The sequence below is a fragment of the Indicator indicator genome, chromosome 14 (assembly GCF_027791375.1).
Source record: "Indicator indicator isolate 239-I01 chromosome 14, UM_Iind_1.1, whole genome shotgun sequence".
In the NCBI taxonomy this organism is placed as follows: Eukaryota; Metazoa; Chordata; class Aves; order Piciformes; family Indicatoridae; genus Indicator; species Indicator indicator.
The window spans coordinates 8,494,734-8,509,313 of NC_072023.1; the positions used below are offsets into that span (position 1 = coordinate 8,494,734).

The window sequence follows — 14,580 nt, forward strand, 5'->3', positions numbered from 1 at the left end:
CAAAGGAAAACAAAACAAAACAAAAAAATCCATGTGTTGATAGACGATTAATCATTTATTTTCCTCTGAGTCAAGAGATGTGAAATTCCACCACAGTGCCCCTTGGAGCAGGCCAGATCGCCTCCTGCCCCTGTGGCAGGACCCAAACTCGGCTGCAGTCATGTCAGCTGTCATGCTCCTGTCAGTTCAAAACCCACTCATTAAACCCAATGTTGTGTTCTGAGGTCAGGTCCCTGTCACGCCAACAGTCTGCGTCTCTTGAAAGGACGCACACAGGTCTTGCTCACATACCTTAAGGAATTAGCTACCAGGACAGTAAGAGGAGGGTCAGGGCACCTGAGGTGGCACAAAAGTGTTTGTGTTGCCTCACAAAGATCCTTGTTTATTCATGAATTTGCTGTGTTGTCTCAGACTTTCACCCTTTTATCTGGTTCACTACAGGCAGCAGTTGCTGAAATCCTCTGGGTCTTCAGTGAGCCAAAGCACCAGCAGTGGGAGGCCTCTCCACTAAGCTGGAAGATTGTGTTCATCCCTAAAGCTTTCAGTAGGGTGTGGCATAATTTCTGTATTTTCCCTCCTAGCCTTGCAGGAAGGCACAGACCTGGGTCTGCCTCCTCCTTCTGCTGTGAGATGCCAGTTGCTTAAGGATGGGGGAGTAGGAGAGCAGCACCGTAACCTATTCAGCTGTGCTTGGAGTGCAGGATTATGCACATTTCAAAAGGACATTTTTAGTGGAAAAAGGAATTATAATATAATTGTATTGCCTTTTGCATTACTTGTTTTTCTTTCTTCAGTATTTGGAGCTAAGAGGGTTATTAATATCTCCTCAAGTATTTTTACATTAATATTTTACTGTAATTATTTTTCTGGTTGATACAACACATGATGTGAAGGCATGATTTCTTGTTCCATAATTGCTAGGGTTCTGAGACAGAAATTAACAATAACCTGACACTACCAGAAAAAGCTGATTTTATAGGAATATTTGATCTATTAAATATAACAAAGGTGACTTCACTGTATTTTCACTCCAACCCTCCCCCCCAAAAAAAAAATTATAAAATTATAGTATTTCCTTTCTCACTTCTGCCATCCTCTCTATAGACAAGACTTTTGTAAACAAAATAGGCAGACAATAACTGTTTAGATCTCCTTTTGATCTGGTAATGAAGTGTTGGAAGCAGAATCCAAGTTTGAATCCATATGTGATGGCATACTGAAAAGGTTCTGTAGTTCAAGGACTTCTTAGAAGTCCTCTTATAGTCATTTACTTATTTATTGCTACCCCAATACTATCTTTGTTTCCATTTCCCAGTAGTGATCAATACTTTATTGCCTGCTCTTTCATGATGAAGGCCATGGAGGATCAAGTAGTCCAAGAAGAACCAGGGTATCAGGATGATGAGGTAAATTTATGGTTAATTGAAAAAATATGTGTGGCAACTGTTATTTGACAGTATTTTGATAATGTTATGAGATTCACAGAAAGACAGGAGGTCTCCAAAGACCATCAGGGGGTTCAGTGCATTTAAAATTTTGTTCAAGTCTAATATGAAGAAAATCTAATTTCTTAGTCCCAGTACAGCCTTGTTCTTCAAGTACTCCTCATTAACCTTTCAAAAGTTAAATACAATTTTTAACAGGATTACCATAATTTCTTTATATTTTACACTTCTATATTAAATGCAAGGGTACTATCAATTAATCTTATGATTCCAAGGGATGTTCATCAGCCTGAAAAGATTGAGAAACTGTGTTGGAAAAGAACAAGATGATGATCATAACACAAGTTTTATTAGTACAGCAGAGGATTCCTTGCCTGTGAAGATACATTTCATGAAAAACTTGAAATGTATAGGCCTTCTTGGCTCACTATGGCTTTGCTTCTTTGGGCAGCTCAATAAGTATTAATGTTTTGTTAAGGAAAATAACTAAAATATTTACAAATGTTTACAATTTTTTTCTGCTATCTTTTTAGGAATCCTTTTTTCAGGATATTGACCTGCTACAGAAACATGGAATTGTAAGTACTATCAGTGACTACACTGCACAGAATAGTCCATTTAAAGCTACTGTAAGGTTATTTCCAAAAGCATATACACATTGATATAAATAACTGAAATTCCACCTTGAAATAAGTTCTAAATCAGTCATGTGAATGCAAGTTTTGCCTTTGGTGGTAAGAGAGGTTTTTCAGAAAACCTCATTCCCATCAGACTTCTAAATAAAGTGGCAAGATATTCAAAGTATTTAGCACCCAGCACTCTTGGAAAAACAACTACTTGCTAATTTATTTCAAAACTGTGATAGATTACTTCCTGTTCCTGCCAATCTTTGTAATTACTCCTGCATTTTTGGTGCCTGTGAAATTACACCATGACAATTGTTACTGTACTATTTTCAGCATGCCTGTGAAGGGGGTAGAGTGAGAGTTAGGAAAATATTAGTAGCTAGAGAAATCAGTGGTTAGTTTTCTTCATCAAATATGAACTCCTATAATTGTCATCACCATCATCATCTTAATTATTATCATATAAACATCACCTATTTATTTGAATTGCTATTATTATATGTTTATCCAGGAGATTGGCTCATGTTAGTAGAAGCAGGATAAAAGTTGGGTTTGCCCAAAGAAATGTAAGATTTAACTCTAGTATGAATGACTACAGACAAGTACAGACAGGGAGGACACAGACACCGTAAGACAGCATTAATCAGCATTGTAGTCACTGGGCTCAGCATGTGATTGTCAATGGCTTTTATTCGCAATTAACTGACGTTTTTAAAGAGAGTTCTGAAGAAGGATTATGAGGTTGGAAGCTCTAACTATGGGAACATAGGAAAAAGACACAAATTTCTGTGTTAAACATTTAACAAGTTGACCAAAGACTGACCTCATGAGCTGGAATGCAGATATATTAGCCTGTCAAAATTAAATGAGACATGGTATGCAGAGAATGATAAAGTATGAAAGATCTTGAAAATAAAGAATAATGACGTAGGCTATTCTTCTAGATTAATAAGGGTTTGTTCTTCTAGATTAATAAGGGTTTAGTTCTTCTAGATTAATAAGGGTTTTCTGCTCCTTTTCTTCCTTCCAAGTGGTTATTCCCACAACCCAGAGGAAGTTTTTGTTCTCAGCTGTGCCAGTTAAAATCTTTGTGTGCGCATATGATGACCCATATCTGTTAAATTAATTTGCTTAGAGTTGCATGAGTTTAATTTTTTTTCCTAGCAATAAAGAGAGAAATATTTACTAGATCTGACAGTCTGGCCACAAAGAAAGTCAGATCAGCAAAACCAAGGCTGTGGTTTGACTTTTTTTTCTGTGTGTTGGTTTTTTTTTTTTTTCCCCCAAAAAAGTCTTTGGTAGGAATTAAGGTGCTGCAGCCTTTGCTGAGTATTCCTGCCCCTAGAACCCTTCTTCTGGCACATCTACTTTTGTAGCCATCCTGTGAACTGGATTTGTGAATCAATTAATCCAAACATTATCACAACAAAAAGTATAGTTTAAGAGTTTTTATTTGTAAATTCTCAGTTTGCTCCCTTTTCCACTCCAGAGGCACATAACTGGGAGAGGATTGCAACATGAGGTAGAGGATCAGGATCAGCAGCTGGTTGGTGTAAGGGGGCAGGCATGTCAGTGCGTTAAACCAGGAGTACTGTGGCACACTTCATGGTATTAACTCTAGCCTAAGAAGGTGTATATCCTAGGATACACTTGTTGGTTCAGAAGCTGTTGGTGAATTGTATACCTGTGCAAGGACAGAACAAGAACTTATATAACCAGGACTACAACAAAGAGACTTGTAATGCAGAACAGCTTTAAGTTTGATGCAGTCACAAAGACAGAGCCACTCAAGAAATCCAGAAGTAGGGTAATGCATTTGCAGTTTTGGTCTAGAAAATTTATCTTTGCTGCAGTGGTCTGTTGTCTTAATAGAAAAACAATAAACCAACTCAATCACAGAATAATGGAAAGATAGAATGGTTTAGATTGGAGGGGACCTTAAAGATCATCTTGTCCCAACCTCCCTGTCATAGGCAAGGACGCGTTCCACTAGACCAGATTGCTCCAATCCCTGTCCAACCTGGCCTTGGACACTTTTAAGGATGGGGCATCCACAACTTCTTTGGGCAGCCTGTTCCAGTGTTTCACTACTCTCCACAGTGAAGAGTTTCTTCCTTTAATCTAAACCTACTCCTTTTTCAGTTTGAAACTGTCACCCCTCATCCTATCACTACAGTCCCTGTGAAGAGCCCTTCCATATTTTCCCCATAGGTCTCCTTTAACTACTGGAAGGCCACTATATGGTGTCCCTGGACCCTTCTCTTCTCTAGGCTGAACAACCCCAGCTTTCTCAGCCTGTTCTCACAGGAGAGGTGTTCCAGCCCTTTAATCATCTTTGTGGTCCTCTTGTTATATTTGTTTGGGTGGAAAAGTCTTTTTTTTTCATGATTGATTTTACCTCACCCATCCCTATTAATGTAACAATAAAAAAAACATATCACAGGATGAGAAATAAGCTTCCAAATGAAGATGACTAATTTCTTGCATAACCTCCCTCCCTTCTTATGTCCCATGCACCCACACACTCAAGATAAATAGATGGTACATCCAGTTCATATTTTTTTCAAAGAAAAAACATGGCTGCAAATGGTAAATAGGAGCATTATCCCACACCTTTCACATAGTTACTTACCTTTAAGTTTCCAATGATGTAGGAATCATAAAATAAGGTGAGGGGAGACAAAATGTGTCAATAGGGCTCAACTGAAGTAATACTGTACCCAGTTTATTAAGAACTCTGGTAGTTCCCTCCAGCCCAAACCGTCAGTTCTGGAGGATACATGTATTTCAAGCTGGACACAGTGCAAACATGCAGAAACAGCACAGTAGTTAAGATTCAGCTTCCAACGATCCTTGCAAGTTAGCTCCCAGTTATCCACAATCAGATTATCTGGTCTACAGATTATCTGTGCTAGGGGTCAGAATGATATAGGGTTTACAAGGCTGGGCTCCACACTACCTGCAATAATCTGTGCTGTCGCTTTACTAACAGCTTGGATCTAGAAAGACTGACACTGAACAGGGCCAAGTAAATAGAACTGGACCCAAGATACTTTTCTCTCAAAAGCACTAGGATCTGGTCTCTGCACCATGATATTATTCAGAATTTTCTGGTGTTTGTGTCACAAACTACACAATGAAGAGTTTACTGGAAATGTGTTTCTTGGTGAAAATGCACAGGCATATTAATATATAATAAAATACATTTCAAAGGTTTACTTTGCCTTCTAGTTTTTAACTGTCCTAAGTACTCACAGAAGGGAACTTTCTTCACAGAATGTGGCAGACATTAAAAAATTGAAGTCAGTTGGGATCTGCACAATCAAAGGAATCCAGATGACCACAAGACGGGCACTATGCAATGTAAAAGGGCTTTCAGAGGCTAAGGTGGACAAGATTAAAGAAGCTGCAAACAAGCTTATTGTAAGACCACCACTTTCCTGATAGTTTAAACTAATGCTGGGCTCTGGAAAATGTTGTGCAATATTTATCTTGACAGACTTTTTCACCACATCAAGGTAATTTTGAAAATTACTCTGCCCGTTACTCTAAATGGATAATACTTCATACTCTACAACAAGCAGACAAATGCTGTGGTGCTTTTCATACACAACCCGCGTAAATGAGACTAGAGTGAAGATATTTAGATGGGATATTGCACTTTAGCTTCAGGTTAAATTTAAAATAAACCTCTTGTGTTCTCTTTGGTCTTCATTAGGAACCAGGCTTCCTGACTGCCTTTGAGTACAGTGAAAAACGCAAGATGGTATTTCATATCACTACTGGCAGCCAGGAATTTGAGTAAGCTTCTATCTACTTAAATCCTTCCTTATGCCAAATTGTTCCAATAATCATATTTATTGTATTTAATGAGACACAAAAATATAATGGAATAAGTATTCAACTAGGACACATAAGTTACCTTGCATTGGGAGCTAGTGCTGGCTCAAGCTGCCTGCATCAGTAACCAACAAAACCAATTCTTTTCTGAGGCAAAACTGGACTTTGTACAGTCATTGTAAATAAGCAGAATTTTCATCCAGAAATCCTCAACATATCATTTTTTCATCTAGTCAAAACAATCTCTACATCTCAGGTAAAATTTGTATGTCTTCGAGACCTCCCTTGAATATTTTAATGGAATGTTCTCTTTTCAAATGTTATTTTTGCTCTTCTTTCTCTCCAGTAATGATTTCAATAGATCATTCTCTTGCATAGAGAAAGGAAGGTTAATTATTTGTGAATCAGTCATCATTTAGTGCCCCTGAACTTAACACATGAAGTGAGGGGCTGTAAGGCAGAAAAGAAAACATTTCTAAAAGTAGCAAAAATGTCTCTTTTTACATTCTGCGTATGATATTGTTGGTTTAACTATGTCATAATCCTTTCCCTTTTCCAGTAAACTTCTGGGTGGTGGGATTGAGAGCATGGCAATCACTGAAGCCTTTGGAGGTGAGAAAAAAAAGAGTATTACTGGATAAAGAACTGAAAGTTAGTTTCGATTTTAAATCAAGCTGGATTACTTCTATCAAACTTACCACCTGGTAGTCATAAAGATGAGTACAAAATAGCATTATTAATACTATTACAAACAAAAGATTTCCCTGATGCGATCTGTTTTCCTTTCCAGTAACAAAACTGCCACAAAAGAGATTTTATTTATGCACACTTTGGATACACTGGTTTCATATAAGGTTTAAAATTACAATTAAGTTGCAATTATAGTAAATTTGATCAGTTAGTGGTTAACATTTCAACATGAAACACAGTAGTCTTCCCTTTAGAAAAGATAAACTGGAGAGTAACATGACTTGATATAATGAGATTCATAAACTCATAAGCTTCTCCTTGTGATTTCACTGAAAATTAAACTGGGCCAGGTCTGTAGAATCAACCATTTCTTTCACCCTCTTCCTCACTTAACACTTTTCCATGGGTGCCATGTGGTTTTAACTTCTACACAGAAAAGAAGACATGACCTTAGCAGTCAAGATTGATGAAATTAAAGCATTTCAAATTTTGCTTTTAATGTAACATACTTTTACTGCATAGAGCATGATTTATAAATCGGGGTTAAATGATTTTAAAAGGTAGAGATAGAGGTGAATTCGGTAAGCAAGAGTGTTTGTAACTGCAGTAGCTCCTGAATTTGGCAAACTTGGAAAAAAGAAATCCTGATTATTATTTTTTTCTCTTTTTTTTCTCCTTTTTTTTTAAATTTAAGAGTTCCGGACAGGCAAAACCCAGCTATCTCACACCCTTTGTGGTAGGTGCAAGACCTTAAAAAAAGGATCTGTTTCTTCTCAGTGAATCCATTGTTTACAAATATATCAGAATTAAACACTTAGAGACAAGTCAGAATCTTTTATCCCTACCAATACAGTGAAACAGACCTTGGTGACTCTTACCTCCATTAGTTGTGTTTGAGTACGGAACTCATATAAATGATTACATTTTAATACTGCTCATATCAATGGAAGTTTTGCAATAAGGAGTGGGAAGATAACAGACTTGTCTTAGAGAAACCAGTAAAGACACCATCTGGAAAAACAAAGCAGAAATGTGGGTTACAGGTGGTGAGGGGCATTGCTCAGAAAAGGGAAAAGGTGAGATTATTTCTTTTGATTTCCTGGCTTCAAGAGGTTTTACTGAATATGGCATTCTGAAATGGCCCTGAAAGGGTACTACTGGCTGATTATCCAGTAACTGCATAAACAAACATTTTGGCAGTCACTATATTCAGGCAGTGCCAAATACAGCAGGGCTCTGATTTCCCAGCATGATCTCTCAATATGTAAATAGCAGTATGCAATAACTAACATAAATATTAATGCTGCTGTAATATAGTTACCAGACACTGGGTAGGCAAACATTCCCTTAAATTAACTCTATATGATACAGGAAATTCTGGCACCTTCTGGAAAAATAAGGCCTCTTTTGTTTAGTACAGTCTAATGGTCAGCACTTATACCCTTTTACATGAATGATTACAACTGAATTGAATATTTTAGTTTTTTCACTCCAAGGAGACTAAATCAATAATCAGTAACTAGCTACGTATCAGGAAAAATTCATATCCAAAGAATTTTTGATCATATGAGTTACAACAGGAAAAAAACCCACAACCATTAATTTGGGCAGAGGGTTAAGAGGATGCTTTGCATACAAGAAATTATTAGCAATATCTTTACCTATTTTCAGTATAAAATATACAGATTGAGCAATGCTACTGAGTAAAACACAGGTTTGACACCATTAATTAAATCTCACCTCAATTCCAACTGAGAAACTTGGCCTGGGTTTTTTCTTAAGCCAGCAGTAAGTCCTGAGTTACTCCTGATTTCCACATGGATTACAACTGGTGGTTCTTTGTGCTACAGATAACCAGTCATATTTTATTTTAGAGGGAGGAAGAAAATATTTGTCTCACTTTTATATTTTAATCTATGATTCACTCTAGTGACAGCTCAGCTTCCAGGACAAAATGGCTACACAGGTGGAAAGATTATCTTCATTGATACTGAAAACACTTTGTATCTTTTGGACTGTTAAAAGCTATAGGCACAATGAACTGGGAAGACAGTTCATTTTGTTATAAGCAAGTAGGAGGCTCCAGATAGGTTCATAGGACATTATGACTGACCCAGTCTGGCGAGCACAGTGACTATTTTCTCTGTCATTTGATGTAATCCAGCCTGGAAAATCAGATCTTATGTGCCTTCTTCATAATGATACAGGTGATAGCAGATTTTCTATTTATTTCAAGAGAAATTCAACTAAGTACTGAACACTATTTTTAACACTCCATATCTGTGGAAGTCTGTGAATAAATAGGTTTTGTTCACAGCTAAATTGCTAGAGCACAGATATCCATATGTTAACCTCCCTGCCCCCCCACCCCTGCCTCAAACCCTAAACACAAACCAATTATCATGGTGAGCCCTAAGCTATCTTTAGGCATGTGGGACAGTGTGAAGAGAAGTTTGTCTTCTCTAGAATCAAATATTTGTCTTTGTTTTTCCATAGTTCTGTTTTGGAATGAAATTTTAATATTTTCAGATCAAGTTTTGTACAAAGAAATCCTTAACTGTGCCTCATGTCAGCCGACCAGACCGTCTTCGTGACATTGCTGATCGCTTCAATGTTGACCACGACGCGGTACTTGACAATGTGCTCTATGCACGTGCATATACTAGTAAGGCCATCACTGCAACTGGCATGATATCTGTTTTTTCTTTAAGCCTCCTGTTTTAATAATTCTCAGTTCATTAACTGAGATGGCCAACTGGGGATCATACAGAAAGCTTTGCTCTTAACAAAAGAGTCTGTAAGCTTGCTTTCATTTTCTGGTGCTGTGCACTGAGCAGGTCTGTTTACTGTATTTTCCAACTCAGCTGTGCTACAAAGTTTTGCAGTTTGCCACAACATTAAGTGAACTGTGCCATGTATATGATGAATGTTAACATAGCATTGTAGTAAAAGAAGCAACAATTAGTGTAACTATGCTCACCTGAATGCAAGCTAATTCTATACAAGATGTTGTGACATTCTCTATCATCTTGTGAATGGGACTTTATGGGGACAGCTCAAATACTGTCACAACACAAGCTATTAAAACTTCAAGAAAGTTTTAAATAGGACTTTGAGAGTACAATATGAACATGAATAATATGATTAATACAATTTCTGTGCACCATTTAATTCAACACTGAAATGAAATGTTTATATTGCTTTCCAGTTCTTAATAAAAAAAAGTTTTCCTCATGCATAGTTTTGTTGTGAAGCTTTCCACAAAGAAGTTTTGTTAGCTGGTGTGTTAAAACCTTAATGCAACATCTGAGCAAGTAGAAACTAGAACCTGCAGAAGCACAGGCACTGCTGGATACTGTAGAGGTAGCTCGTTACTAGATTTAAAGCTGCTGGCAGTGAAAATATAAACAGTGCAGACATTTAAAATGTAATTTTAAAATTCAAGCTTTCATTGCTTCAGAGCTCCTTCTGGTCCTAATTTCATATGGCAACTGTACTTCCCACCAGGTGAACATCAGATGGAATTGCTTGATTATGTAGCAGCCAAGTTCCATGAGGAAGCTGGTATCTTCAAGCTATTGGTACAAACCTTTTTTGTTGTTGATGATGTATGCTTATTGCTTTCAGAATACATTTTCCTATTTTCTTTCACTATATTTACTTATCTAGCACAATTACAATGCAGATCATTGACTCCGTAATGGCACTTTTCCGTGTGGATTTCAGTGGTCGTGGAGAACTGGCTGAACGACAACAGAAGCTGGCTCAGATGCTGTCACGGCTCCAAAAAATATCAGAAGGTAAAGGAAATACTGCAAAATTTGGAAAACACGGAATGGAGTTACTGAAACAGTTGCTCTTGGTAGCACAACCACCTCACAGTCCAAGTGTATTATCAATCACGCGTTGGCCAGGAATATTTTCTCACTTTGTCAGTTACCAAAAAAATCAAATTGTTAATGTATTAAGATGACAGACTAATGAGTCGTCAGAACTACTGAATATTTAGCATTTTCCTACACATACTAACAGAAGAAGTCCTAAATAAGAGAATATAGATTGTAGAACTTGTCTTATCCAAGTTTTGACAGTCTAAATACATGAGAATCATAGAATCATGGAAAGGTAGGGGTTGGAAGGGACCTTCAGAGATCATGAAGTCCAACCCCCCTGCCAAAGGAGGATCACCTAGGGCAGGTCACAGAGAAATGCATCCAGACAGGTTTTGAAAGTATCCAGAGAAGGAGACTCCACAGCCTCTCTGGGCAGCCTGTTCCAGTGTTCTGTCACCCTCACTGTAAAGAAGTTTTTCCTCACGTTGAAGTGAAACTTCCTGTGTTCCAGCCCATATCCATTACCCCTTGTCCCATCACAGGACACAACTGAAAAGAGAAGAGCAGCATCTTCTTAACACCCACCCTTCCAATATTTATAAACATTAATAAGACTCCTCTCAGTCTTGTCTTTTTCAGGCTAAAGAGCCGCACGTCTCTCAACCCTTCCTCATCAGACAGATGCTCCAGTCCCTTAATCATTCTTGTAGCCTGTGTTGGACACTCTAGTATATCCTTGTCCCTCTTGAACTGGGAAGCCCCAAACTGGACACAATACTCTGGATGTGGTCTCACCAGGACAGAGGGGGAGGAGAACTTCCATTGACCTGCTGGCCACTGGCCACACTCTTCTTAATGCACCCCATTAGCCTTCTTGGCCATAACGGCACATTGCTGTCCCATGGGTAACATATTGTCCACCAGGACTTCAGGGTCCTTCTTCATGGAGCCGAAAAACAGAAAAAAGGCTGAAGGCACAGAGAAATAAAAAAGCTGTGCCCATTGCCATGTTCCCAGTGCTTTGCAATGCTCTGAGGGAGGATGACAAAATGAGCAGGCTTCCTCCTCTTTGGAATGCCTCAAAATATTGATGAGGAATGAGTAAATGTGGGTTTGGGGTTTTGGGGTTTTTTTTTTATTTGGTTTGGGTTGTTTTAGGGTTTTTTTTTTTTTTTTTTGGTTTGGTTTGTTTTTTTTTGTTTTTCCATGCAATAAATTATTAAAAAAAAAAAAGGCAAACAGACAAAGGGAGGGAGAGAAGGCTGAGGGCAGGAAGCCAACAGAGAAGCTGGGAACTGAGGAAGGCTTGTTCAGTGGAATTCTAAAAGTGACAATTTTTGGTGTAAGTATCACAGTTAAAATCATACAGGAGCAAACTGAGGCTGTCTCCTGAATCACTCCCACCACCAGACATAAAGAATATTTGCTTCTCTTTCATTTGAAATTCAACACACTTCAGCAGCAGCCTTGCTTCTACCATGGATGGGAGGATATTTTGGAATTCTAATTGGATATAATGTAATCCTACTTTGCATTGTCTTCTATTGCAGAATACAATGTGGCTGTGTTTGTGACCAACCAGATGACTGCTGATCCAGGAGCAACTATGACGTAAGATACCTTTTCTCTATCTTTTGTATTACATATTTACCAGAGATGAGAACAGATTGTATAAAGCAAGAGGCACCAAAATGAAAGTTGAGATTGGTTATTAGTCCGTCTGATGAGGGAGTCATTCATGGATGACACCTCTCAGTATTTGTAATGAATTCTTTAATGTTCATCTGCTGCTTGGCATGATGGCTTCTCTCACTGTGACTTGAGCAAAGAGAACCAAGCCATAAAAATACTAAAAAACCACCCCATTTTCTTTGGGAGCAGCTTATATATGAAGTATAAGGTATGTATTTCTAAAGCCTCTTGACTTTAATGAGAGGAAAATTGTGCCAGCATTGAACACTCAAACATCCTATCTTGAGGCAAGTGTGTTAACATCCTTTTTAGGTATATTTTTTGGTATATTTAGCCATTTATTATTCATTATTTGGTTCAGTATGCCTTGTTTGACTGTCACCTGTGGAATTTGGACAGCGAATCATCACAATTCAATTTTCTTGCTAATGTAGCTTTCAGGCAGACCCAAAAAAGCCAATTGGGGGCCACATCCTTGCTCATGCTTCAACTACCAGGATTAGCTTGAGGAAAGGGAGAGGGGAGCTGCGTATCGCAAAGATATACGACAGGTAAATCACCTTTCTGTCACACAAAGGAAGCTGTGTGATGAGCAACCATGAGGTGAAATGTAATAGCTTGAACAGATGTTTTATGGATTAAAACTAAACATGTTTCTGGGAGGTAAGTTGAGAGAAAATCTGAAAGGACAAACTACTTAACAGACTTAAAAGTTGTCTTGCATATTGCATGCATTTAATTACATAAGCTTTCATCATAAACCCTGCAAGATGCTAATCTCTTAAAGAAGACCATCAAATAGTTTGCTAAGACTTCTGGTCCCTTGGCATGAGAATTCCAGAGCTGTTAAACTGCTAAGTTTTGCTGACACAATTAGTATTATTATTTTACCTGGTAAACTGTGGCAGAACAGTGGAAAGACAAGTGTTTCTGGTCAGGAACTAAGAAACTGAAATTAGAGTTTGCACAGACAGAATCTCTCCTCCTACATCTCCTCCATTTCCCTCCCTTCTGTTTGTCATCTTCCAAGAGGTGGATTTCACATCTTCTGATCTCAGTACTATTGATCATGTTCTACACTTTGCACACAAATATGTTGAAGTATACCAGGTTGCGTACACTTAGAATATTTTGGGAACTGTTTCACAGCTGCATTTAACATAGGGAAAAACACAAGTTGTTTTGCTTTGTTTGTTGTTGTTTGTGGGTTTTTTTTTCCCCAGCCCTGAGATGCCAGAAAATGAAGCCACATTTGCAATAACTGCTGGAGGAATTGGAGATGCCAAAGAATAGACAGAAAACCAATGTAAGTGTATAGCTGAAAACTATGTGGGCAGTTAGGGTGAAGATTTGTGCAAAGCTGCTGACTGCCTGGCCACACTTCTGCCTTTTGGGAACCATTTGAGATATTTTGAGAGAATATTGAGAAGAATGCTGTGCTGTTCAGTTTTGTTGATCTTAATAGAATTTAGTTCAGTTAGGTTCTTCTTCTGTCAACTGAACATTCAGCCAAGACTGAAGAAATAAACTAGCCAATTGTTCACAGAATCCTTTTTCTGGATTTTGTGAAAATCAAAGCTGTCCTTTCACATAACATTAATGTAATCTTTCTCAGTTTCTTTCAGAGTGTTATATGGCAGAATTTAATAGTGCAAAATCGAACAGAACTGGAATAAACTTAGTTACAAAACTGACATAAAAAGGCAGTGGCAGGAGAAACAGCCTAAGAATTTGATGGAATCCTATGTACCACAGAGGAACAAGTTGCTTTAAACATATATCTTTATGCATTTTTATCTTGACTAGATAATTTTTGTATATTTAGCATTTTCTAATTTTTTGAGAGTGTTTTAAAACTGTTTTTATTAAAGTTAAAAATAATGATTATGAATTAGAACAGCACTCTGTTTATGTGTGGGTGCTTTAAATCAAACCTTGCTCTCAATAATCTCACTGATCTTTCAAGAAAGAAATAAACCAAGTGCAAACATTTTCAAACCTTTTATCTAGTTATCTAAAAAACCAAACTTTATATAGTTGCCTTGTCAGGCTCCTAATGTAAGTGGAAATATAAAACATTATTGTTATTAATACATACCAAATATTATCATAAAGCAGAAGATGACAAAAACAGTGTCTAGATAGGGCAAAGAGGCTGGCATCAGTACTTGCACTGGGGAAAAGGCACTAATGACTCAGCTTGCTGCAGGTCAGCAGAGGCATAGCTCCAAACCAGATACGGATGTGTGGCACCAGGGGCAAAAGGAAGAGTTGGGAGCAAAGAGAGAAATGGGAGGTCAAGAGACAAAATACCATTCAGTCTGCATTACCTCCAATGCTCATGGAATTGCTTGCTTTAAAATAACAATTTATATATTAGATGCTTTAAGGGAAGGCCTTACTTTGCCCTCTTGTACAAAAATGCTGGGCCTGACTTTGGTGTCTATTTAGAAA

General features: G+C 37.8%; 1 protein-coding gene across 1 annotated transcript; it reads left to right on the plus strand.

Moving 5' to 3' along the window:
* Window positions 1-1,349: 1,349 nt before the first annotated feature.
* DMC1 (DNA meiotic recombinase 1) lies at window positions 1,350-13,419 on the plus strand. The gene is made up of 13 exons (XM_054386744.1): window positions 1,350-1,406; window positions 1,979-2,023; window positions 5,348-5,494; window positions 5,790-5,872; window positions 6,471-6,523; window positions 7,296-7,337; window positions 8,532-8,604; window positions 9,175-9,266; window positions 10,109-10,182; window positions 10,287-10,401; window positions 11,985-12,045; window positions 12,561-12,677; window positions 13,350-13,419. The coding sequence occupies exons 1-13, from the start codon at window positions 1,350-1,352 to the stop codon at window positions 13,417-13,419; spliced, it is 1,029 nt and encodes a 342-aa protein (XP_054242719.1).
* The last annotated feature ends 1,161 nt before the right edge of the window (window positions 13,420-14,580 follow it).